At 44.5% G+C, this 27,550-nt stretch overlaps 1 protein-coding gene across 1 annotated transcript in view; it reads right to left on the bottom strand.

Moving 5' to 3' along the window:
- The window catches only part of KMT2B (lysine methyltransferase 2B), a gene marked incomplete in the record, with an annotated part of 4,527,268 nt that overhangs the window by 3,747,295 nt on the left and 752,423 nt on the right, over positions 1-27,550 (bottom strand). Inside the window, 1 exon segment of the mRNA XM_044079325.1 lies at positions 10,829-11,069. Within this exon segment, the coding sequence (XP_043935260.1) occupies positions 10,829-11,069 (241 nt within the window).

The following is a 27,550-nucleotide window of genomic DNA, read 5'->3' as shown; positions in this document are numbered from 1 at the left end:
TGGACAGATTTCGCTTTCTCTTCCACCTTCTTGAGCACCTGTTGTGCAGGGGAGCCAAACAAATTGAGCTTATCCATGGGAGCATCTAGGAGCTTTGATTTGATATGGTCTGGTAAGGACTGCTCTTTTAGCCATGCATGTCTTCTGATCACTGTACCAGTCATGGCTGATCTAAAGGAAGCCTCCAGTGCATCACAGCCGCATTTTAAAGAATGATTACTGACCTGCTGAATGTTATGTACCATTTCCTGAACAGATTTTTTGTCTAATGGTTCATCCGAGGACAGATTTTTAGTTAACTGTTCTCATAAATTCCTGATACTGAATCATGTGGAATTGACAGTTCAAGGCTCTAGCTGAAAGAGTAGCAGAAGTGTAAACTTTTTTACCCCATCTCTCTAAGGCCCTAGATTCCCTTTCAGAGGGGAGGGGGTTTTTGACAGAGGTAGCTGCTACAGCTTTGGGTCCCTGGGAGATGGTTTTGGGATCTGCAAGAGGAGCCTTATACAAATGATAATGTGTGTCCGGAACCCTGTAGTACCTATCGGGCTTAGCAGGGGCCGGAGGAAGAGAATCAGGAGCAGTACAAGCATCATTAAATGCATCATCCACAACAGTAAGTACTGGAGGAATGGCTAAAGGCCTATGCTGTGGCAAATGCAGAAAGGTTCTAAGCCTTTTCCCAGAGTCTGTAAAATCCTGGCCCTGCCATTGAAATTGTTCCCTCATAGCATGCAAGGTTTCCCCAAAGGAAAATTCCTCAGGCGGAGAGGCAGAAGGAATGGACTCTTCTGCATCAGAGTCCTCATAAGGAGAAAAAGGGCCCTCTGGAGGGTTTGAATTATCTGATTCATCAGAGTCATCATCTGTAGAAACTGGCTCAGGGGGCTCTGCTCTAGGCCTCTTCTCTGGAGGTGGGTGAGAAGCCCTGGCTGGGTGAGGTTGGGATCCCCGGATCAAAGAAATAAGATCCTCTGCAAGACTAAGCATTTGTGAACTAGAGCTAGGCCTGTGAGAGGGGGTCTTAGCAGGCACAGTTTTGGTAGATTTTGCTGCTTTAGCCCTGGCAAAGGCCTTAATCGACATGGATGCAGGTGGCCTACCAGCTCCACGTGCAGGGGTAGAAATATCCAAAGGGATAGTATCAGATAAATCCTGTGAACCTGCAAGAGCGGGTGGGATTTCAGAAGCAGATTCCACCATGCTGGATGAGGCCTCGGTAGGAGGAACGCTTTCGGCCGAAGGAAGAACCGTGGACTCTGTTTCAGCCGAAACCGAGACACTCGCGGTTGGCTTAACCGCAGTTTCGGCCGAAACCGCCGACCGTGAGTGTCAGTCCTTTTCCTTGCGCTTTTTAGATATTTGCGTAGTCAGAGTATCCGACGGCATAATGTAAGCAAAATCGGAGCCAAAAAACTCCTCAGTAAATTCCGACAGACGTCTAAGCGTCCGCCGGTTGAAAGAAGCACAGGCTAGACAAGCTGCTACGTCGTGGTCTGGGCCTAGACAAGGTAAGCAGTAAGAGTGGAAATCTTTATGAGGTATTTGTTTCCCACAAGTTAAACAGTTATTCACTTTTTCTGACATCGGCTGAGGCAAGAAAGAGTCCCCAACGGGGTACTTAGCTTTTTTGAAGTCTTTGGTACTTTTTTGAAGCCTTCGGTAGTAGTAATCTCTGGTTCTGACTGACCGGCACTTACGAACAGCTTCTGCTTCGGGCGCCACGCGGCAAGAAAGACTGGGAAAGATGGCGTCGGCTGATACCTTTATACCCGAATAACTGCAGCTATGACGTCGGGTGAAGTGCGACATCAGCCGAGGCCAGACCCAGACTTTGGAATCCGGCCGACTGAAGGGCTGCCTGACGACAGGACAACCCATTTATAAGGACTGCAGATGCATCCTTGAAGGACATCTATATCCATTACAATTCCTGGTATGCTTGTAGAGTGCATTAGTTTTCCTTTGCTTTTGCAACATCATACATATGCTCGTAAATTCGCTTTTTCAAATCCCTCTCAGTCTTCCCCACATAAAAAGACTGACATTTTTGATATGTTACCAGGTAAACCACTCTATTGGAATTACAGTTATAACAACCTTTACTTTTTATCATTCTTTTTCTACTCTCCACATACACCTCACCTTTGTTAATGATGTAAGGGCATTGCTGACACCTACCACATTTAAAAGTCCCCAATCTTCTGTTGCTCACTATATAATTCTCCTTTCTTGTTCTTTCCACCATATTTTTTATACTTTGAGCATTTTTGTATATTACCTTTGGTCTAATTTTTGAGACTTCTTCCATATCAGTTGATGCTGAAAATTTGTCCCATTCCCTAGACAATATTTCCTTCATCTTATAATTAGTGGAGTTAAATTCTACCACTAAACTTTTTTGAAACGCCTCTTCGTTGTTAATTCCTTCCTTACTCTCTTCGTCCATACCAGCACTATGCCCTATTCCTATTATAGGCTTGAATCTACCTGATCTACCCCTTTCAATCTCCTTTCTTATATTTTCTACAAATTCCCTAGGATAACCCCTTTCTATGAACATTTTCTCTAAGTTATTACATTCTTTCACAAAATCAATTTCACTACTAGTCATTCTCGAACCCCTTACAAACTGCCCCTTCCAGTGGAAGTGCTCCCTCATGGTATGCAGGGTTTCCCCAAAAGAATAATCCTCAGGAAGAGAGGCTGAAGGAATAGATTCTTCAGCATCAGAATCCTCATAGGGAGGGAGAGAGTATTCCTGTACAGAAGAGGAGTCAGAGGGAGGGAGAGAGTATTCCTGTGCAGAAGAGGAGTCAGAGGAAATGGAAACCTGATCTGAAGAGTCACAGACTGTCTCTTGCCTAGGCCTCTTGTCAGGAGGGAGATGGGAACCCTTGATCAAGGTAATAAGGTCTTCGGCCATTTTGAGCATCTGTTTCTTAGGCATGGAAGCTTGTCCTGGAGAATGCTGTACTTGTTTCTTTGTCTTTAAAGCTGCTTTAGTCTTTGCTTTTGATGCTGAAGTAGGCTTTACATATAGCTGTGTAGGTCTGAAAACACCCTCAGAAGCAGATGCCTGCTCAGCGGCTCCGGACCCATCTGAGGGAATGGTTCCGAGTGTCCAATACCTTGAGTATCCAGAGGCCTAGCTGGCTCCATGTGGGAGTAGTCAGCGGCTTGTGGCTCTGAGGTAGCGGGCGTCAGGGGCTGCGAAAGCACCTCACTGAGAACTGGCAACTGGCTTAGCGGAAGCCTCGTTGTAGGTTTTGGATCTCGGATGCCTGTCCTCTTTTTCCTTGCATTTTTTAGAAACTCTGGTTGTCGGCTGTTCCGATGGCATTATATAATTGAATTTTAGGCCAAAGTAATGAAAAGCAAAATCTAACCAACGCTTAATAGTGCGTTGGTTGAATCTAGCACAAAACAGACAGCTAGCAACATTATGATCAGGGCCTAGGGCAAGGAATATATTAAGAATGAAAATCCTTGAGGTATTTGCTTCCCACAAGAAATACAATTGTTAACTTTTTCTGACATCGGTCTGGAGCAAGAAAAAAGCTTCACCAACAGGGTACTTAGCTTTAATGAAGACTTCGGATCTGAAATTAGTTTGTGAAAATCTCAGGAGTCGGCCTGCATTTGAGATACGCTTTTGCTTTGGGCACCACGCGGCAAGAAAGACTTCAGAAAATGGCGTCGGCTGCTTTTATACCCCTGGCGCACTGATGTCAGGGAACAGGCGACAGCAACCGACGCTGGACCTAGACTTTGGAATTCAGGCCGACTGCGGGTAGACTGCCAGCAGGATAACCCAAGAGTAATCACTGCAACAGTGAAACACTATGAACATCTGTTGTTTCAAAGGGTGTGAGAATAGGGGCTTCTCAGTGTGAAAATGAGGCAGCAGAGGCATGAATTTTAAGAGAGGAAAAAGAGAGGCCACTGTGTAGCAGGTCAGCTAAGTAATCCAGGATGAGAGGGAGAGCGGGCTGTGCCGTATTGGCTCCCTTAGCCTGAATCCAAGTGCAGACCCTTTTCCATTTGTCAGCATAAGACCTACTAGTGCTAGGGCATCTGGTCTCACGTACATCTAGAAACTGTTTACTGAGGTTGGCTGACAGATCGAGGTATAGGGAATAATCCAAGCTGCCAAATTGAGTGTCTGCAACTGGAGAAGCATGAATTTCCCCTTCACTCTGGGTCAGGAAGTTTGGAATATAAAAAAGATGCCATGGGGACAGGCTGCGCAAGGGGTACCAGTGCTGGAGAGGCCAGTCTGGAGCTAAAATAACTGTCCTTGGTTTTCCTCCTTTTGTTTTGAGCAGTACCCTGGGGATGAGAGGTAGTGGAGGAAAGGCAAACTGATAGACTGACCCAGGGGAAGGACAGGGCATCCACTTTACAAGCCGTGCAGTGATGCTCCCTGGTGCAGAATTTGTTGAGCTGATGGCTGGTGTGGGAGGCAAAGACGTTGACCTTCGGGGTACCTCATTTCTGAGTTATTAGGGTGAAGGTTCTTCTGTTGAGGTGCGACTAGTGTCGGTCCGAAAGATTTCTGCTTAATTGGTCTGCCAGAGAGTTGAGAGAACCTGGTAGGAATTGTGCTAACAGATGGAGTTGCATGGCAGAGGCTGTGTCCAAAGGGTCATGGCTAGCCTGCATAGAGGGTAGGAGCGAGTCCCTCCCTGCTTGTTGACATATCATATCACAGTGGTGTTGTCTGTTTTGATTAGGAGAGCCTCTGGAGAGAGAAGGGGCTTGAAAGCTATCAAGGCGTGCTTGACAGCCGTCTTTTTGGCTGATGTGCAGAGGAATTTGCTGTGGGCTCCACTGGCACTGTAGGCTCCTGCCGTCCAGGTGTGCACCCCAGGCATAGTCTGATGCGCCTGTGGTGAGGATCTGGGCAGCAGGAGGTGGTGAGAAAGGCAGTCCCTTGTTGTGGGAGCATGCTGTTGCCCACCAAAGAAAATCTTTTCTGAGGCAAGGAATTATAGGTGTAAGTCTCCAGGTCTTGACAGTGTTGACACCAAAGGCTTTTTAGGTACCACTGAAGTTTCTTCATATGCAGTCTGGCATATGGAATGAGTAGTATGCAAGATGCCATGAACCCCAGAGCTTGCAGGATTTTCCTTGCAGATAGCTGGGGTCTGGTGGCTAGTTGGGAGAAATAGGCTGTCAAAAAAATTTGCTTTTCTGATGTAAGGCATGCCATCTGGGATGCTGTGTCCAGGCTTGCTCACAGGTGTATAATCCTTTGGGTGGGCACTTGTTTGCATTTCTTTTCGTTGATTGTGTACCCTAAGGAGGTTAGTAGGGACTTTACAAAGGCCAGGTGACGGAGCAGTTTTTCTTGGCTGTCTGCTTGAATAAGGCAGTCTAGTATGGGTAAATCAGGAAATTCCTTTGTCAGCAAAAGGCAATGGCCGGAGCCAGACTTTTTGTGAAAACTCAGAGGAGTAGACAAGACAAAGGGAAGCACATTGAACTGAAAATACCGAGATCCTGCCCTGAAAAGGAGAAATTTCCTGCATGATTCCTTGATGGGAATGTGGAGGTAAGGCCTCTTAGATCTAGGGTGGCTAGCCAAGCATCCTTGAAGAGCATGGGTAGCAGCTGCCAGAAGGTGAGCATTTTGAATTTCAGATCACCAGGAAGGTGTTTAGAATGGATAGAGCGAGGATGGGGCGCCAGCTTCCCTCTTTTCTGGGTACCAGAAAAAGTCTGGAGTGGAAACTGTGGCCTTTCTGTTCTGCAGGAACGTGCTCTACTGCCCTCAGAGAGCAGGGAAAGGACCTGCTTTTGCGCCTCTGCCCACTGGTTTGGAGGTAGATCTGGGAGCCCTTTTGGGGTTGGAAGAATGCAGAAAGAAAATTTGTATCCCTGGGACACTATGTTGGGAACCCAGTGGTTGTTGGTAATGGTGGCCCAGGTACTTGCGTGAAAGGAGAGTTTTTCTCCTAGGGGTAAGTGAAGTTGGGCAGAGGGAGGGGTGGAGAAGAGTCATTGTGAGTTCTTACCATAAGGGGGTGGCTTAGAACTCCCTTGTTTTGATATGGAGGTAAGTACACTGCATTCTCTGTGGCTGCTGTCTGGGGGGTCTGGTTCCCCAGGTTCTAGGCTGAACTGGCTTAATGGGAGCAGGAAAAGACCAGTGCTTGCTGGGATAATGCCTGCTGAACCTGGGTGGCTGGACCTGTAAGAAATCCTTAACTGTCTGCATAGATTTCGCTTGTTCTTCAATCTTAAGACCTCTTCTGCCTTAGTGCCCAAACAAGTTGTCTTTGTGCAAGGGGCCATCTAACAATTTAGATTTGACATGGTCTGGCAAGGGCTGTTCCTTAAACCATGCATGCCTTCTAATGACCGATCCGGTGACTGCTGCCCTGCAAGAAGCTTCAAGGGCATCAAACCCTCAGTGCAAGGTGTGTTTTGTTACTTGACTTGCAGAATGCATTAACTCTTATAACGCTTTAGATTCTGCACAAGCCGGGAAGGAAGACTTTTTTGTTTGAGGAGTACCAGGGTATGTTGCTGCAATTTTAGCATGTGGAACTGACAATTTAGTGCCCTGATAGCAAGAGTAGCTGAGGTGTACACTTTTTTACCCCATCTGTCTAGTGTTCGGGAATCCCTATCTGATGGGGTGGGATTCTTAGCAGATGTTGCTTTAATCCCTTTAGGCCCTTGAGAAATTACCTCAGGGTCAGCAGTAGACTTTTTAAAAAGGAATTTGAGAGAATCCGGGACTCTGTAGTACCTGTCTGGTTTTCTGGGTGCAGGAGGAAGGGTGTCAGGAGTCGAGCTGGATTCCAGGGAAACATCCTGCACAACATCCAGGACTGGGGGGATGACCGAGGGTCTGTGTTTTGGAAGATGTAAGAATTCCCAGTGTCTTTTTAGACAGACGGTAGTCCTGACTCTCCCATTGGAAATGTTCCCTTAAGGTATGAAAGGTTCCCCCAAAGGAAAAATCCTCAGGGAGAAGTGGCTGAAGGGATGGAATCCTCTGCATCAGAATCCTCATAAGTACAGAGGAGTTGCATGCCTTCATATTCAAATGCATCAGTCTCATCTGACTTTTGTTCAGACATAACTCAAGGGGACAGACCTCTCTTCCTTTTGGAAGGGGTAGCTTTGTTTCCCCAGATCAGCATAAGGTCTTCCACCATTTTAAGCATCGGAGACTGAGGCAAAGAAGCAGGTGCCTGAGACTGGGTTGTTGGTTTCTTTGGTGTGGTTCGTACCCTGGGGCTAAGAAACTCTGTTGTTTTCAAAAGAACTGTAGTTGCGAAAGAAGATGTCGGTTTGTAGAGAATAGGTAGTGCGAAGGACTTATTCGGAAGCCAGTGCCTGCTCAGTGGCTCCAGACCCATCCAAGGTAGAGATGACCTCAGGATCCTTAGTCGAAGAGTTTTGCAGCATACCGGCCTCCGAAAGGGTCTCGGTAGTGGCCTGTGAATCCAGAGAAGCGGGCATCAGGGGCTGCAAAAGCACCTCTCTGAGGACTGGAGAACTGACGACTAGCTTAACGGGATCATAGTCGGTAGCTCTGGACCATTGCGGTCTGTCTCTGTCTTTATCTTTACGTTTTTTCAGAAGATCTGCTGTCAGATAGCTTACCGAAGCCATATCAGAGTTCGCGGACTGTAAACAAAAATATCTAGCTACAATAAGGGCCCGACGACAGATAGTTCTGGCATTGAACAAAGCACAGAAGCAACAGCGGGAGATGTCATGGTGTAGGCCAAAACAATTGAAGCAGTAAGAATGAAAGTCTTGGTGTGGTATTTGCTTTCCACAGGAGAGATAATTGTTAACTTTTTCTGACATCAGTTAGTGCAAGAATAAAGAATCCCCAACTGGGTACTTCGCTTTAGAAGAATTCGTCTTCAGGTTGGTAAATGAAACTCAGGTAGCGGCCGACCAGCACTCTTGCAAACTGCTTCTGCCTTGGGCTCCACGGCATGAAAAACTGATGTAATGACATCGGCGGTCTTACTTTATACTACTGACGACTTGACGTCAGTCCTGAAGCGACAGCAACTGATGCAGAAATACCAAGCCTCGGGTATTCGGGTCAGTTGAGGGCTACCCTCGAGGGATAACCCAAATGTGATGACTGCAACAGTGAAACACTAAGAACATCTGCCACAGGCTCCTAAAAACTAGCTGGCAAGCTTTCCTTGACTAATGGCAGATGTGGTGAATTCAACAGAAAGAATCCAAAGTTGATTTCAACTGACAAACCATCAAGGAAGCTCCAGAAATCACAGAGTGGGAAGCTGTTAGATACAGTTAAGCTATGGATACCTCAAATAAAGGAAGGTGACAGCTCACACCCCAGGATACTACACACAAGATGGTTCCTGAGGTTGCACTTTTCTCCTCGACAAACTAAGCATGAAGGGTCAAATCCCCGTTAGCTGATGTCTGTTCACTACTCGTAAGGAGCATGAGGCCATCTCACAAGTGAACTCTGTAAGGGAAAGCTTGTGTTAGTGCCTATTTTAATCTACCTTCTCCAAAATGCCCATCAAACAGTCAAGATCAATCATGCAAATTGCCTCTCTCATACACAAGTCAATGAGGTGACCATCCTTCTGAGCTATCTTCTATACAGTGCTAAAAACAGTATTTTTTGTCTCATTTCCTGGAGATGGCTGGACTAGGATACTATCGTCTTAAACAGCGTTTTACTTTGTGCCTCCCAAATAAATGCAGATAATGTTGGTGTGGGTCTTGACTTAGTGAGATGTGATGACTTCAGGAATACTCTGTTTCAACGCCTGCTTTTTAACTAATGAGCAAAGATGATTTCTATAAATTCTCATTAAGAAATAAAAATTAAACGGTATGAGCATAACAGGAGGAAAGTGTGTAGGTGTACAGCACACCCTTCTAGTCAAGACATGATGTGCACCAGAAGCACTGCATGTTGACATCAGGCGAAGTCATACCTCTTAACTACCCAGACTTCGTAGAATGTTGAAACTTTAGTCTGATAATGTTAATCTGCAGTTTTCTGGATAATCTTGGAGGACTGAAGTTATTTAAACAATGGTAGACACTTCAGTTTCAGATTCAATATCCTTCAAAAAAATCCATGCTAATACAAAACTGGTTTATAAGGGCAATATTTAAAATCTTTCCCTATTTTTTGACCTTTGCCTGCCCCTGCCCCCCCCCCCCAATTAATTTTTGCCCTGTCCAGATTTCTTCTGCTAAGAGGATTAGAGGTATGGATAAATCAGAGAAAATTTCAGAACTGTGCTGAAGATACTAAAAACAAGAAATCTCAACTGGAATGAGCCTTTCAATTTAGACGATTTTCACCTCTCCCCACTGCAACATGCCTGGTGACTTTAAAACTGCTCATCTCCTCACTTGATACATCAGTCATTACCATGAAAAGCATCAGTCTATTAAAGTGAAAATGTTGGACATTAAGAGGGAACAGGTGCAAGTGAAAAGGGCGGGCAAAGGTAGGTAAAAGGGTACAAGGGCAATGAAATATTATTAAATGAGGGAGTGACAATGTAAACTCAAAATGCCTTGCTCAAACATACAGGGTAAGGGACTGAGACAGAAATGCATTGGGGACTAAACAGAAAACTCATAAGACTTGAAATGCAACAGATCTTCAGTTTGAAACTTTACGTGTAAATACTTTTCTGCTGAAAATGAGATCTACTCTGCTATACATTCTTTTGTAATATAAACTTCATAACCCTAAACTTTAACGTGACTAGTTTAGGGGACATCAAATATACCTGGTATTTCCCTCTTTCTCATTCTCTGGGCTGGTGTTTGAACAGTGTGTTACTTATGCTAGACTGACATGATGTTTACTGCTGATCCAGTTTAAAAGGATTAACAGTCTACAATTTTCTCTCAAACTATGGGTTTTTACATCTAGTCCATATTCACTATTCCTTTCTCTGTAAAGGAATGCAAGTATAAAGCACAAAAATAACAGGAAACAGTATGGTGTTCATCATGTAGTCATCACTAACAAGACATTGCCAAACAACCAAATTATATTAAAGCTCAAGAAGACGCCTAGGTTACTGCCCATCCAGAGGCATGCCTGCGCTAGGTCGTTTGTCATTTGCAGTTACACTACGTAACAGAGATAAACAATTAAAACAATTGGGGCGGAGATATTTAATCCTTTTCATAAGGTCTGTACCAGGTATGCTGGAGAAACCACAGACTACTGTAACAAAGGTATACATGTAGAGTCAAGAAAGCAAAGGACAAATAATGCAGGCTGGATTGTAAACATCCACACACGTAATAAAGTTCAGCAGTTAACATTAACATGTGAGCTAGTGTGGTGATGTAGAGAGATAAATCACTGACTATAATCTAGGTGACCAGTTTCATTTGTGGCTCAGATGACTCATGGTACTGACAGAAGACAGGGAGTAGAAACTGTCCAGGATGATGCTCTTGTAGAGGCCAGGACTCCAACAATGAACTGGACTGATGGGGGCAGGCAGAAAGAGCAGGTGTGGCCTCTCCTAACAGCATGACTTGGGGAGACATGGCTCAAGCTGTTCTTTGCCTGTCAAGCTCATCTGTACCCCCTTCTCTTTGCTTGAAGAGCAAAGAAAAACACAGGCATAGTAGGGAATCCCTTGCCAGCTTCATTTCAGTCCACCTGCCTGGTATACTGCATAGACTGTGTAGAAAGGGTCATGCTCAGGTACTGTAAGGAAACTTTCATATCAGACGTTAGCAGCAAAAAAAAAAAAAAAAAAAAAAATATTATACTACATATACAGGTCACGGAAATCATACAAAAAGTTTTAATACAACTTACACACAGCACTGCTTCTTTGTGTTTCGTCCTCCAAACTTGGGTTTGTCTAAACAGTTCACACATTTTCCACAGTCTTCTAATGTCTGGCAGCCTTTGCACTCTCCACATCTGGACATTCTAGGTTTCTTTGGTTGAGGAGATGTAAAATGACGTGATGGCACTGAATTTTTGGGCTGCACCTTAGGCCGCTGCTGTTTCAGTTGTGTGGTATTGGTCTCGGTCTCTGATGCTGAAGAAGTATCTGAAGAAGAAGAAATACAGAAAATTACAAAAAGCAGAAAGATCAACTAATCAAGGCCATCATTCTCTTACAGTTACTGGTCTTGGATTGGTTATCCAAGTAGCCCAACAACATAAGACAAAGTATGCTCACAATCAGTTCAACAGTAAGAGACACCCTAATTACGCACAGACATTCTTCCTGTAATCGTCATGTGGCTATTCTTCAAAATCTTGAGCTCCAAAACAAAACGTGCAAGCATTTTCTGATCCAGGCACAATTTCTTTGCAATTTGGCTAAAGAACACAAAATCTCCTCTGCGACCACAACTCAAACATGCCACTGCATCAACAAGAAATATACTGACCGACAAGTACTATAAGCAAAAGTTACAGTAGGGACCTACTACAACAGCAAAAAGAGAGATATGGGAAGGAATAAGCCCCCCCACTGCAAGAACCCAATCTATAGCATAGTGCAGTGTCCCCTTCACTGCTTAAGGGCCTACTGACCTTCTGTGATGAAAGCCAAGCAGATAAGGCGCATGAAAAGGATATGTTTGGTAATGGGCAAAATATTGTTTCCAATGGAAAGCAGACAGCTGATCTTGTTTTGTTGCGCTCAAGTCCAAGAGCAACAATACCAAACTGGAACCATTCTATGTACAAAGGTCATGTTCCCCTATTTTCAACAACCAGCAGCTGAAAAGCAGTTTTTAAAGTAACAAAAAAGAAAAAAAAAAAAAACATGTTCAGAAACAGAGCTGTACCTTGAGAAAATCTGACAGCTTAGGTGATGGCCAACAGGTAGAAAATCTTCAAGAAAAACTTTCAGGTTTGCCAAACCAGCAAGTTTAAAACAGATGTCACAGCAGATCAATACTAACACACATTCCAAGCTGGAAATTGGTATTTCCCTACCTCTTTACAGTTAAGTGATGGCTCCAGGTGTTTCTGCATTTACATCCTACTGACACCCCTAGGCATCATATACTGCTTGTTCATATTTGCACTAAACTCCAAAACCATGCTACAAGTTTTCAGAGATTTCATCTTAAAGCTTACGCGATGACAAATAACTGTACTGGTCTCTGTCTAGTGCAGATAAAGATATAGTTATTCATATAATATTTAGTGTCAAATTTCAAATGTTTCTAAATATCTCGACAATCAAGTAGCACAGACAGAACCATTTAGCCTCATATGAAATCGCTCATCTGGATAAACAAACTGCTGCTGACAGTATGTGTAAAGTACAGTTGTGTACACTTACCATAAATGTAAATGTTAGAGTGTATTCACTGTTGCAGTCATCAACATTTGGGTTATCTGCTTGCAGTAGCCCTCAGTCAGCCTGATTATCAAAGTCTTGGGTCGTGCATCAGTTGCTGTCTCATCTTCCTTGACATCAGGTAGTCAGGGGTATAAAGCATGCAGCCGACACCATTTTCTTTAGCTTTTCTTGTCCCCAATGTCAGGTGACCCCAGAAGGGTAGCTAGCTATATATATATATATATATATATATATATATATATATATATATATATATATATATATATATATATACACACATACATACATGCATCAGTATAAACTACCTTCATCTACAAGCAAATACACCACATAGGTTGTAGAAGATAGAGAAGGAAAGATAAACTGTAGAATGACAGAGGGATGGCGGGAGGGTAACCTGGACTGCAACACTTAATACACTAACATCTACATTTATGGTAAGTGTACACAACTGTATTATGTTCTTCGTGTTTCACTGTTGCAGTCATTACATTTGGGTAGAATCCCAATGCTATGGTTGGGAGGCTGGAGCTAAACAGTATTTGGTGCGGCTATAAGGCCCTGCAGCACTGCAGTGGCAAAGCCTGCCCTGGACTTAGAGTAGAAAGGCAAATGGTAATGCTTTGTAAAGGTATGAAAAGATCTCCAAGTAGCAGCCTCTAAAATGTCTTTGGTTGATTCTCCTCTGAGAATGGTTGCTGAAGTAGCTGCAGCTCTGGTGGAATGAGACCCAATGCCCTTGGGTACAGGTTTACCATGGTGTAAGTAGCAGAAATGGATGCAGTGGCTTATCCACTTTGAAACTGTCTGCTTTGAAATAGCCTTTCCTTCTGATCCTGCAGCATATGACACTAGTAATTGCTCAGTTTTTCTTAGAGCTTCAGTCCTGCTCAAGTAGAATCTTAGCTGTGTGTGTATGTCCAAGGAATGCAGAATTCTCTCTCCTTTGTTCTGCGGATTTCGACAAAAAGTTGGCAGATGAATTGTTTGGTTAAGAGCCACACTGGAAACCACCTTAGGCATAAAAGTAGGATTTGTCCTCAGAGACACCCTGTCTGGGTAAAATATGATAAAAGGCTCTAAAGCCATGAGTGACTGTAGCTCTGAAACTCTTCTTGCTGAAGTAATTGCTAGTAGCAGAGCTGTCTTCCATGATAAGAACTTTATATCAGAGGTAGCAGCTGGTTCAAATGGAGGCAGGGTGAGCTTTTCCAACACATAATTGAGGTCACATGCTGGTAATGGTGATCTAAGGAGGCCTTACATTTTTGGCTCCTCTAAGATACTGCTTTAGTAAAGGATGAGAAAAGATAGGTGGCTCTGTATTGTAATGAGCCGAAATGGCAGAGGCATGGATTTTGATTGATGAGAAAGATAGGCCTTTGTCAGCAACTCAGTTAAGTATTGTAATATGCGAGGAATATGTGGTTCTGCTGTATCAGCTCCTTGTGCTCGATTCTAAGCACAGAATCTCTTCTCTTCAATTTGTCAGCATAAGATGTTCTAGTACTAGGCCTTCTGGCTTCCAAAATGATATCCATCACAGCTTTACTGAAAGGTGTCGTTTGTATGATTACATTATTAGCCATGCTGCCAGGTTCAGAGTCTGTAGTTGATTGTGCAGGATCTGATTGTTTTGCTGGGACAGTAGTTGTGGTCTTTGAGGCAAGGTCCAAGGTGGGTATTGAGACAAGTTTATTTTATTTTACATTTGTTGACCGGGATAGTCCGCCTGGATGCATGTTCATTTTCAGCGGAGGCCCGGGGAGAAAAGCTCCAAGGGTAAGCAGATACAGCATTACATACCAGCATTACATATTACAGACTATTTACAAAGATTACATAATGAAGCAAGTTAAACAAGTTCCACAGGTTACAGTTTATCCTGAGCACAAGTCAGGATTAAATTACACAGTAAACTGGTTTAACAGATTTTTACACATTACAAGTTCCTTAGGATTGGATACCAGTATTGGCAGGGCCAGTCCGGGGCAATTAATATCTTTGGCTTCTCTTGTCTGATTTTCACGAGGACCCTGGGTAGAAGAGGCAGAGGAGGAAATGTGTAAACTGATAGTTTTTCCAACTGAAGGATAGGGTGTCCACTTTCCATGCTTGTCTGTGACAAATTCTTGTGCAGAATCTTTTCAATTGATAATTTTGAGGAGAGGCAAATAGATGTCTGGGCTCCCCCATTTCTCTGTTATGTTGAAGACTTGTGGATTTAGTTTCCACTCGTGAGGATCCATAAGGTTTCTGCTTAAATAGTCTGCCAGAATGTTTTGTTTTCATGGCAGGAATTGAGCTTTAAGATGTATCTGGAAGGTCAAAGCTGTGCCCCACAGTGCCATGGCTAATCTGCAAAGGGGGTATGAGTGTGCGCCCCCTTGCTTGTTTATATACCACATGACTGTGGTGTTGTCCGTCTATCAGTAGTTGTCCTGGATGAGATAAGTCCTTGAAGGCTGTTACGGCATTTTGAACAGCTAGCATCTCTTTCTGGTTGATATGTAGATGCATTTGTTTTGGTACCCATATGCTTTGAATGCATTTTCCTGCCATGTGGCCCCCCCAGGCATAATCTGATGCATCTGTTAAGGTTTGGCTGGCAGGGGGTAGAGTGAAGGGCCGTCCCATGTTTTGGTGACAGGCCTTTGCCCACCATAGAAACTCCTGTTGCAGGCAAGGAATGAGAGGAATCATTGTTTCCAGACTGTGTAAATGCTGACTCCATAAACGTTTTAGGTACCACTGAAGTTTCCTCACATGCAGTCTTGCATATGGAATTAGTAGGATGCAGGATGCCATGAAGCCCATAGCCTGCAGAATTTGTCTTGCAGAAGACTGGGTTTTTGTTGCCATCAATTTGAACTAAGTAGTCAGTTGCCTTTGTTTGTCTGGCGTGAGGTGGGCCATCTGGGTAGTTGCATTCAAGCTTGCACCCAGGAATTTTATCTTTTGAGAGGGTACCAGTTGTGATTTCTTTTCGTTTATTGTGTACCCTAGGGCATGTTAGAAGCCCTTTCACAAATGCCAGGTGTCGAAGTGTGTCCTTGTTCTCTGCTTGAATGAGACAGTCGTCCAAGTAAGGGTATATCTGTATACTACTTTGTCTGCAAAATGCAATTACTGGTGCCAGGCACTTTGTAAAGACTCTGGGCGCAGTAGATAAGCCAAAGGACAGTGCAGAGAATTGGTAATGCATTAAGCTAGCCTTGAATCTGAGGTATCTTTTGCATGGCTGTCTTATTGGGACACGCAGGTATGCCTCTCTTAGGTCTAAAGTCACCAGCCAAGCATTCTCGCCCAGCATAGGCAGAAGCTGCTGCAAAGTCAGCATTTTGAATTTTGGAATGTCCAGCTACATGTTCAAAACAGATAAATCCAGTATTGGCCGCCAGACCTTGTCCTTTCTGGGTATCAAGAACAGTCTTGAGTAAAAACCTTGTCCTTTTTCCTGTTCTGGTACTGTCTGAATGGCCCCCATATCCATGAGGGACGTAACCTGTTTCTGTGCCTCTGCCCATTGATTTTTGGGCAGATATGGCCAATAAATTGCCATTGGCAGAGTGTGGAAATAGAATCTGTATCCCTGTGATCCAATGTTTAGTACCCACTTGCCCTGGGTTAACTGCCAATTTTGAGAAAAAAACTGCTTATTTTCTCCCTATGGGTGCTGCCAAAAGATAAATGCTTGGTGTAAGCAGAAGGAAGTCATTGGGATTGCTTTCTGTAGGTTTGCGCTTTATATCCTTCAGATTTGGAGGTGGATGCGCCCCATTGCTTTGACCTGTATGAGATTTGCGCCTGGTATCTGGAACCCTCAGGGCATCTGGATTTGCCCCTTTGAGCTCCAACACTGGAAAGGACCAATTTTATTGTAGGCCAGTGTCTACTGAATCTTGGTGGCTGCACTTGTAAGAAGTCTAACAGTTTGCATAGACTTAGCTTTGTCTTCCATTATCTTTAAAACCTCTTCTGCCTTTATACCAAACAGAGAATCATGCTGAAAATGTACATCTAGCAATTCAGCTTTAACACGATCAGGCAAATTTTGTTCCTTTAACCAGGCATGCCTCCTAATCACAGATCCAGTAACTGCGGCCCTGCAGGAGGCCTCTAACGAATCAAAAAGTACAGTTTTGTACCTACCATAAATGTAGATGTCTGACAGATATGCAACTGCAGTCCTTACATATGGGGTTGTACTGCCTCAGGCAGCCCTCAGTCGGCCGGATTCCAAAGTCTGGGTCCAGCGTCGGCTGATATCGCCTCCACCCCGACGTCAGAGCGGCTGGGGTATAAAAGCATCAGCCAACGCCATCTTCCTCGGTGTTTCTTGCCCCAGATGCCAGGTGCCCTCCAAGGAAAGGTACATTTTAGAACTGGATAAAATTTCCAGACACACACAATAGCAATAAACAGATACACCATAACAGATATCCCCAGCTAAGTATAAAAGGAGGGAAGTGGACCCAATACACAGAGGGGTAGGAGGGAGGGAAAACCTGACTGCAGTTGCATATCTATCGGACATCTACATTTATGGTAGGTACAAAACTGTACTATGTCCTTCAAGAATGCAACTGCAGTCCTTACATATAGGTTGAATACCATAGCCAAGCTGGGGGTGGTAGGCTCTAAGATACGGATGGTGTAGCTAAAATGCCCTGCAGGACTGCCGAAGCAAAGCCTGCTCGGGATCTGGAATATAAAGGCAGGTTGTAGTGCTTGGAAAATGTATGCACGGAGCTCCATGTAGCAGCTTCTAGAATGTCCTTTGTAGCCACCCCTCTTAGGAAGGCTGTGGAGGTGGCTGTAGCTCTGGAGTGTGGCCTGATATTGGCTGGCACACCCTTTCCATGGAAAGAACAACAGAATCGGATGCAATGTCCAATCCATTTTGAAATAGTTTTTTTGGAAATTGCCTTTCCTTGCACTCCAGACTTTCTGTTGGCCTTTGTTCTGTCCAAGTAGTAGCGTAGTTGTCTGTTCATGTCCAAAGTGTGCAGCAGCTTTTCCCCTTTATTTTGAGGAGTGGGGAAGAAAGTAGGCAGGTGAATTGCTTGATTTAGAGACACCCTGGATATCACTTTTGGCATAAAAGAAGGATTGGTTCTTAAAGAAACCCTGTCCTGATGAAAAATGAGGAATGGAGGTACTGCCATGAGGGCCTGTATCTCCGAAACCTCTGCTTGCTGAGGTAATTGTGAACAGGAAAACTGTTCCAGGAAAGAAATTGCAATTCTGAAGATGCTTCTGGTTCAAAAGGAGGAAGAGTTAATTTTTCCAACACGAAGTTGAGGTCCCATGCAGGCAGTGGTGGTTTTCTGGGAGGTTTGATATTCTTTATTCCTCTTAGAAATTGTCTTAGCAAAGCATGTGAAAACACAGGTGGATCAGTGTTGTATTTTGCTGAAATTGCTGAAGCGTGTATTTTTATGGAAGAATAGGAAAGCCCATTATGCAGCATTTCTGCCAAGTATTCCAGTATCTGTGGGATGCTCATTACTGATGCATCCTGTCCCCTGTTGGTATTCCAGATGTTGAATCTCTTCCATTTGGCTGAATACGTCTTTCTGGTGGAAGGTCTGCGTGCTTCCAATAATATCTGTTGAACTTCCTTGGAAAGAGAGACATGGGGAGAAATCATGGAACCCTCCAAGCTGTCAGCTGCAGAGTTTGCAGGTTGGGATGAACCGTCCTGTAATTGTGCTGAGTCAAGAGTAGAGGCCATTGAGGCAGGGGCCACGGCTTGGTGCAAGCTATGCTCCTTAGTAATGGGTACCAGTGCTGCCTTGGCCAATCTGGAGCTATTAAGATGCCTTTCGGTTGCTCTGCTTCGATCTTCAGTAACACCTTGGTCATTAATGGTAGAGGTGGGAATGCATAGATTGTTAAGAGAGTTCCAGATGAATGAGAGAGCATCTATTCTCCAGGCTTGTGGATGGTGTGTTCTCGAGCAGAACTTTTTCAGATTATGATTGAGGTGGGAGGCAAAGAGATCTATTGTCCGGCCTCCCCCATGCATGAGTTATTTGTGCAAAAATGTCTGGATGCAACATCCATTCGTGCGGGTCCAGAATGTTTCTGCTTAGACTGTCCGCCAGAACATTGTCCCTGCCCGGAACAAACTGGGATTGCAGCTGTATGTTCAGTTTCAGGGACTTTTCCCCAAAGAGTCTTTGTTAGTCTGCAAAGGGGGTAAGAATGAGTACCTCCCAGCTTGTTTATGTACCACATAACAGTGGTGTTGTCTGCCTTTATTAGCAGATGACCTTGTTGAAGATATTTTCCGAAGGCCTCGATTGCATGAATCACTGCTAACATCTCTTTTTGATTGATGTGTAGATGTACTTCCTGGGGGGCCCATTGCCCTTGAATGCATCTGCCCTCCATGTGCGCCCCCCATCCATGGTCTGAGGCGTCTGTTGTAATGGTTTGGCTTGTTTGAGGTTTGTTGAAAGGCATACCTTTGTTTAACTGGCTTGCTTGGGCCCACCACAAAAATTCCCTTTGTAGACATGGGATGAGTGGGATAATTGCTTCTAAGTTGTGGCTGTGTTGAGACCATAAACTTTTTAGGTACCATTGTAGTTCTCATGCGTAGTCTTGCCAGTGGAATCAGTAGAATGCAAGATGCCATGAAACCCAGGGCCTGCAGGATTTTCCTTGCAGTCATCTGGGTGAGCTTTGCTAGACTTTTGAAGTAATGTGGTAATTGTTCTTGCTTCTCTTCTGTGAGGTAAGCCATTTGTGATTCTGTGTCTAGTTTGGCTCCTAGAAAAATTATTTGTTGGGATGGCAGTAGTCTTGATTTTTGTAAGTTGACTGTGTATCCCAAAGCCTGTAGTAAGTGAATAACTTGACTGTGTATCCCAAAGCCTGTAGTAAGTAAATGACATAATTCAAGTTTTTTGTCAAGGCTTGTTTGCTGTCCGCTTGTATAAGGCAGTCGTCCAGGTAAGGGTATATTTGTATCCCCTGGAGTCTGCAGTGTGCAATTACTGATGCCAGGCATTTCGTGAATACTCTGGGCGCAGTAGATAAGCCAAAAGGCAATGCTGAGAATTGATAATGCTCTGACCCTGCAAGAAATCTGAGGTATCTTCTGCAACTGTGTCTGACTGGGACATGCAGGTATGCCTCCTTGAGGTCCAGAGTAACCAGCCAAGACCCCTTGCCCAGCATGGGAAGGAGTTGCTGTAGCGTCAGCATTTTGAATTTTGGTACAACGAGAAAAGTGTTTAGAGCGGACAAGTCCAGTATAGGTCTCCATTGGTTTTCTTTTCTTGGAACAAGGAACAGTCTTGAGTAAAATCCCTGGCCTTGTTCCTGAGGAGAAACCTTTTCTATTGCTTTGATTTGTATCAGCTTTGAAACTTGTTTGAATGCCTCTGCCCTTAGATTTTGTGGCAGGTTTGGCATGCCTTGTCTTGTTGGTAAAGTATGGAAGTGGAACCTGTAGCCTTGGTCTATTATGTCCAGAATCCATTTGTCCTTTGTTAAAATGTGCCAATTTTTTGAAAATAAGGATAATTTTCCGCCTAAAGGTGCTTCTCTTTGAGCCTTGGTCGGCGGTGTCAAAGTCAAGTCATTGTGATTGTCCCTGTGGAGCAGGGGAAGTCCCTGCGCCACCTCTCTGATTAGTCGGTTGCCATTGGCGTCCCCTGTAGGAGCCTCTATATTGCCCTCTTCCTCAGGCACGCCCTTTTTTCCCCCCTTTGAAACTTGTCAGTGTCCGGAAAGGACCAATTCTTAGACGGCCAATTCCTGCTGAACCTTGGTGGCTGAACCTTGAGGAAATCCTTGACTGTTTGCACTGATTTAGCCTTTTCCTCAATTGATTTCAACACATCTTGAGCATTAGCACCAAATAGCTTGTGTTTTTCCAGTGGTGCATCTAGAAGCTTTACTTTAACATGATCTGTCAATGCCTGTTCTTTTAACCATGCATGTCTACGTATGACGGCCCCTGTCATAGATGCCCTACATGAAGCTTCCAATGCATCATAACCACACTGAAGAAAATTATTGCTAACCTGCTGTGCGTTATGGACCAAATCCTGCAAGGCCTTTCTACCTAAAGGCTCAGGAGAGACTAACTTTTTCTGCAAATCATCCATCAAGAAATCCTGACACTGAAACATATGAAAAAGGCAATTAAGGGCCCTCATGGCAAGAGTGGTTGAGGTATAAACCTTTTTGCCCCACCTCTCCAGGGACCTAGCTTCCCTGTCTGAGGACAAAGGATTTTTGGCCGTGGATGTGGCCACCCCTTTGGGTCCCTGGGAAATAGTTTCTAGATCTACAGAATGGGCCTTAAAGAAATGCTTGTGAGTTTCAGGAACCCTGTAGTATCTCTGTCCGGCTTGACAGGAGCAGGGGGGAGAGAATCAGGAGAAGCACTCGAGTCTGAGTGCACATCATCCAGTACATCTAACACTGGAGGGATAGCTAAGGCCTGTGTTGGGGAAGCTTAAGGAAGGTAAGAAGCCGTTTCCTGGAGTCGGAGAATTCCTTACCTTGCCACTGAAAATGCTCTCTCATGGAGTGTAGAATTTCCCCAAAAGAAATATCCTCAGGAGGAGAAGCAGAAGGGATAGATTCCCCCGCATCAGAATCCTCGTAGGCCTGGAAGGACTCTTCCTGGGTATCTGAGTGATCAGAGTCACCAGAGGCTTCATCTGAAGAAAGGGTGTCTGTATGCTCAACCCTGGGCCTTTTGTCTGAAGGTGGCTGAGAACCTCTGTCAGGATGGGCCTGGGAGTCTCTGATTAAGGAAATTAAATCTGCAGCTAAAGTCATGATTTGCTTATCAGTAGTGGGCTGAGGCAAAGCTTTAGGAGGGTGAGACTTAGCCTGGCTGGCAGCCTTAGCACGTGTGTAGGCCTTGATAGACAGACATAAGGGGCCTAGCTGCCCCACGTGCTGGAGTAACCTTGTCCACCGGTATGGTCTCAGGCAAATCTTGGGTTTCAGTTTCTGGAGGAAAATCAACAACCGGCACCGGCGCAGTCTCCGGGGCCGGAGTGATCGGTAAAGCGGTGTCGTCGGTCCGGGGCGGTGGAACAACCGCCTCAGAAGAGACCGATGCACTCGCGGTAGTTTTTGGCGTGGTGTCGGTGGAAGTCGCAGGCCGAGAATGTCGGTCCCGGTCTTTCCGTTTCTTGGAAATATGAGGTGTCGGATGTTCCGACGGCATGGTAAAAGAGAATTTATCGCCAAAAAAGTCTTCAGCAAACTCTGCCCGGCGCCTGAGTGTGCGCTTATTGAAGCAAGCACAGGCAGCACAGGCCGGGACGTCGTGGTCTGGGCCAAGGCAGGGGAGGCAGTAAGAATGGAAGTCCTTATGAGGTATTTGTTTACCACAAGACAGACAATTAACTTTTTCTGTTTTTTCTGACATCGGCTGAGGCAAAAAAAGGTTCCCCAATGGGGTACTTAGCTTTTTGATGACTTCGGATACGAAAAACACAGGAGCCGACAGACCGGCACTTGCGAACTGCTTCGGGCACCACGCGGCAAGAAAGACGGAGGAAGATGGCGTCGGCTGATGCTTTTATACCCCAGCCGCTCTGACGTCGGGGAGGAGGCGACATCAGCCGACGCCGGACCCAGACTTTGGAATCCGGCCGACCGGGGGCTGCCTGAGGCAGGACAACCCCATATGTAAGGACTGCAGTTGCATTCTTGAAGGACATCCACATTGCATTCTTGAAGGACATCCACATTGCAAAGTATGCTTTCCCACTTGTTCAGCTGCATGCAATAATTCCTACAATTCTTTATTTTCTGCACATTCTGAAATAATCATCTTCTGTTTCAGCAATCCCATAACATGTTGTTGGTACTTAAGCATATGAAATTGACAGTTTAAGGCCCTGATTGCCAAGGTTGCAGATGTATAAACCTTTTTTCCCCATCTGTCCAGTGCCCTTGAATCTCTGTCAAAGGGGGTAGGATTTTTTGCTGTTGTGGCCTTAACTCCCTTTGGACCCTGTGAAATAGTTTCAGGATCAGCAGCAGGATTTCTAAATAAAAGTTTATGTGAGTCAGGGACCCAGTAATATCGGTCAGGCTTATTGAGAGCCGGAGGTAAGGAGTCAGGGGTCAAGCTAGACTCCAAAAACACATCATCCACAATGTCTAAAACAGGGGGAATGGCCAAAGGCTTGCGCTGTCGGAGAAGGAAATCCCTGAGCCTCTTTTCATTCTGAGGCATCTTGACTCTCCCAGTGAAAATGCTCCCTCAAAGTATGCAAGGTTTCTCCAAATGAATAATCCTCAGGAGGAGATGCAGATGGAATAGACTCCTCACCATTAGAATCCTCATAGGGAGGTAAAGATAATTCCTGATCAGAAGAGGAATCAGAAGAAATAGAAACCTGATCTGAAGATTCATAATCAGTGTCTTACCTAGGCCTCTTATCTGGAGGGGGATGGGTACCCCTGATCACGGTAATAAGGTCTTCAGCCATTTTGATCATTTGTTTTTTTAGGCATAGAGGCCTGTGCAAGTGGCTCATGCGTCTGTTTTTTAGTTTTAGAAGTTGCTTTTGTCTTCAACTTTGCAGCTGTCGGTTTGATATACAAATGCTGAGGTCTGAATACACCCACAGAAGCCGGTGCCTGCTCAGCTGTTACGGACCCATCCGAGAGATATCTGTTGGTCCAATATCTTGAGTAACTTGCGGCATGCCGGACTCCACATGGGTGTCGGTAGAGGCCTACGACTCTAAGGCAGCGGGTATCAGGGGCTGCGAAAGTGCCTCAGTGAGTACCGGTGAACCGGCGAGTGGCTTAGAAGCTTCGTTATCGGTTTTGGATCTCGACAGCCTTTCTCTGTCCTTTTCTTTCCATTTTTTATGTACTCCTGTAGTCGGATTGCTATCACACGACATTTCTGAGTAGTTAAATCTGTTTCAGACATCGGTAAAAAGCAAGAAAAAAGTTTCCCCAATGGGGTACTTAATTTTAGTGAAGACTTCGGTTTTTAAACTCAACTCGAATATTGCAGTAGTCGGCAGACCGGCAGTTGCAAAATGCTTCAGCTTCGGGTACCGCACGGCAAGAAAGACTGAAGAAAATGGAGTCTGCTGCATGTTTTATACCCCTGACGACTTGACGTCATGGAAGAAAAGACACCAACCGACGCAGGACCCAAGACTTTGGAATTCAGGCCGACTGAGGGCAACCTGCCAGCAGATAACCCAAATGTAATGACTGCAACAGTGAAACACGAAAAACATCTGACAGCTTGGTACGTCATGGTCAGGGTCTAGGCAAGGAATACAGTACAAAAGAAAATCTTTATGAGGTATTTGCTTTACACAAGAAATATAGTTACTGACTTTTAATGACATCGGTTTAGAGCAAGACAAAGTTTCCCCAATGGGGTACTTAGCTTTAGTTGAAGACTTCGGTTCTGAAACTCGAAAACGAAAATTTCAAGAGTCAGCTGACCAGCAACTGCTTCGGGCGCTGCACAGCAGGAAAGACTGATGTAATGGCGTCAGCTGCATGCTTTATACCTCTGACTACCTGACATCACGGAAGATGAGACAGCAACAGACGCAGGACCCAAGACTTTGATAAGGCGACTGAGGACTATTGCAAGCAGATAAACCAAATGTGATGATTGCAACAGTGAAACACGAAGAACATCAAGTAGTTGCCGAGTTATTTTAAGCGGTTTACAAAATATTACAAACTTAATAGTTACTGCGTTTACAAACACTTGCAAAATCCAGTTTAAGACCTAGAACCTAAATACTACTACTGGTATAAAAACAGTTTATGCTGAAGAGTTTGCAATTTATACTTCTTTAATAACACCTACGGTTCCAGATATATGAACATTTGTGTTCGAAATGTGAGGACAATTTCATTCTACCAAAAAATTTAGTCTCCACCTACTGGAAGAAAGAATACAAATTTCCAGAGCTTATTTGGAGGGAATGAGGTAAAGACTAAAGATTAACAGTTTGACATATAGCCCATCCAGGGGTGTTGTGAGGTTCAATAAAGGCAGAAGGCATCTCCATACCTGGAAGGTTTATTTTCCTATAATGCAAACCATGCAAAGGCATCAGTGCACTTAGAAACTGAGCCGTTAAAAGTATTCTGCACTTGTTTTGACAGAAAATCAACTAATTCTTGAAAGCTGGTATTAGGATAAGAAAACATTAACGTAATTTAGATTTAGAATGTCTACTCAAGCACACAGATTCATAGGTGAATACTAGGCTAATTGGCCCTGGAGCCAATACAAGCCTAGCCAAGAATATCCCAGTTGTCCCGTTGCTGGACGTTAGTTCCTTGTGCCCATATCAAGCAAGGATGTTGAAGTGATCCCTGGGGTGAATTTCCTGTTACCCATGCACTCGTCAAACTTTTTCTTACAGAGAGCTACTGAAGTGCTCTCCTTGACATGAATGGAGAAGTTTATTCCAGAGTACGGAAAGTCTCTGGGTTAGGAACCTGTCCCTTCAGCAGGTTCTACTTACTGTGGTGATGAGGCTGAGGTCTTTGGACCATGTGGTGCAGAGGAATTGGGACTTTTTCAGATGAAGCATGTCTGGCAACAATGGGTCAGACATGACTTTAGATATGTCAAGCAGAGATCACCTATAAGTAGGTGATATGAGATAGAGTAAAGCTGGAGTTTTGAGTCTTTCTGCATAGGGCATGTGTGAGTCCTAGGATCCTCTGAGAAATTTCTGTGGCCTCTCCAGTTGTTGTACAGGTCTAGTGAGGTACATGCCAAATGTGGCATTGTACTCTATAATGGATCTAATGAGGGATGAGTAGAGAGGGATTAAGACTTCTTTCTTCCTGGATGAGAAACCTTTTGTAATGAGGTGTGCCACGTAGAAGGACTTTCTAATGACAGGGACAAAATGGTTGTTGGAGAGGTTGCTATCTACCTGTCCCTAGATCTCATCACGTCTTGGGAGTCGAGTGGGCTACCATCGGTGTGGTAGTTCATGGGCACCATATTTTTCACCAAAGGGCATGACTGGGCATTTTTTTAGCATAGAGCTTAAGACCATGGTTCTGGCACAGGCATTGGTCTCTGGGAGGCCTTTTTGTAGGATGTCTACATCAGCTTGAGAATCAGTAATAGCTCCCAGATTGCAGTCATCCCCGAATATGGTTAAGAAGAGTCCCTTTGTGTTGGCCTGAACTTCAGAGAAGTAGATCCCAAACAGGAGAGGACCTAGGACAGATCCCTGTGGGATGCTATTTGTAACTGCCCAGTAGTCAGATTTGGAGTCCACTACTTTCATAGTGTGGGTTCTGTCCATAAGCCAGTTGGCCACCCATCTTATGACATAGGGGTTAATGCCTAGGTTAGAGTACCAATGATCCCTGATTGAGGGATGGTGTGGAAGGCCTTAGCTAGATCAAGGTAGCAAGTCTGGACTACCTTGCCTTTATCCACCGCTCTGGTGACAAATTTAAAGTCCATCAGGTTAAGTAGACGATCGGCCTTTCATAAACACAAAATGCAAAGGATCTAGGGTTTGAAGGTTCCCTATATCCCTATTTATAAGTTCCATAATGATGCGCTTCATGGCCTTACAGATCAGGCTTGTCAGGCTGATGGGGCAGTAGTTTCCAAGGTCAGTAGTCACTCCTCCTTTGTGGAGTGGAATGATTGTGGCGGTGCGCCATTCGGTGGGAGCAAGGCCTGAAGTGAGGCTGTGGTTGAACAGGGCATGCAGGTGTGGTGCCAGTTCCCTTTAATTCGTGTAGAACACAGCCGGGTATATTATCAGGTCCCATGGAAGCTGTATTTTTGGCTTTGTACAGTGCGGTTTCTACCTGTGCAGCTATGACATTAGGGATTTGGCATTCTTCAGCTATTGGGATGGGCCTTTTAGGGGGTGAAGGGGGGTAAAGTTTGCACTAAACCAATCGGCCAAGATATCTGTAATACATGTTGGTTCAGTATAAGTGGTGCCGCTGTGCAATAGCTCAGAGCACCTCTGCGTATTGTTATGCAGATTCTTGACATAACTAAAGAATGCCCTATGGTTAAATCTTTAGTATCTGTAGTAATTTTGTTTTCGTAACTAGCTTTCGAGGATTTGATGACTGATCTCAGTTTTTTGCTGAGATTTACAAGGGAATTTTTCCAGTCTTGGGATTTTACCCTTTTCTGCAGCAGTTTTTTCCTTCTGTTGTAGAGTTTGTTAATGGCAGGGGACCATCAGATTGGCTGCCTTTTTATGGAGGACTGGATCTTTGGTTCTATTTGGTATGGCCCAATCCATGCAATTGTGTAAATGCTCATACACTGCCTTGGTGTATGATTCAGCAGCCATACACCCATTCCCCATTTGCGTGGATGACGTAAAGTTGGTCACTTCTGTCTTTAGAAGTTCAAAATAGGCTTTGGAGAAGTTCTTCGATGTGGTTTCCCTCAGGGGGGTGATAGTGGGATTTGGATATCGACTAATTAACTTGGGGTCAGATCTAATCGGGGAGGATTTGATTACTGGTATAGAGCAGCGGTCCCCCATGTTTGTAATAACCAGGTTGAGAATGTTTCTACCTCTGGTGGGGATGAAGTTGGTCCAGGGCATTGCAATTAATGAATTCCAGGAATCGGGCAAATGAGTTGGAACAGGAGTAACTTTCCCAGCTAATGGAGGGGTAGTTAAAGTCTCCAAGTATGAGGGCAATAGGTTAAACCTTAATGCACATGAAAGGGTAGTGGAAATCTTGGGACATTGTAGGGGATCTATAAGCAGGCTACAACCAGGATTGCAGTTTTATCCAGTGTTAGTTGTACCTGAAGTTATCTCTGATGCGTTGTGTTAGGCAACTAGTCTGGAGGTGCGCGTATTTTTTATGAAGATGAATACACCACCGACTTTATGGCTTCAGTCCGGATTTAGGGGCCAAAAGGTGCGATAGGCATTGTAGCCTGGTAGTGCTGGGGTGCTGTCTGGAGCCTTGAACCAGATCTCTTTTACTACAGAGGTTGATGTTCTCCAGTTTAAGGAGCGACTCAAGTGAGTGCATTTTGAGATTTAGACTTCTAGCGTTGAATAGCATAACCCTCAGGTTATGCATGTGTACACAGTTATTCAATTATACATAGAGACAGACAAAAGTACAGTTTTGTACCAAAACAGTTATTCATTTATCATGAACAGTATCATTTGTGACTTAACAATTTGTTGAATTTAGGAATA

Source organism: Protopterus annectens, chromosome 8.part0 (genome assembly GCF_019279795.1).
Source record: "Protopterus annectens isolate FY-2018-M chromosome 8.part0, PAN1.0, whole genome shotgun sequence".
Classification (NCBI taxonomy): domain Eukaryota; kingdom Metazoa; phylum Chordata; order Ceratodontiformes; family Protopteridae; genus Protopterus; species Protopterus annectens.
Note: the sequence above shows the minus strand (reverse complement) of the source record. Positions and strands in the feature narration are given on the sequence as shown.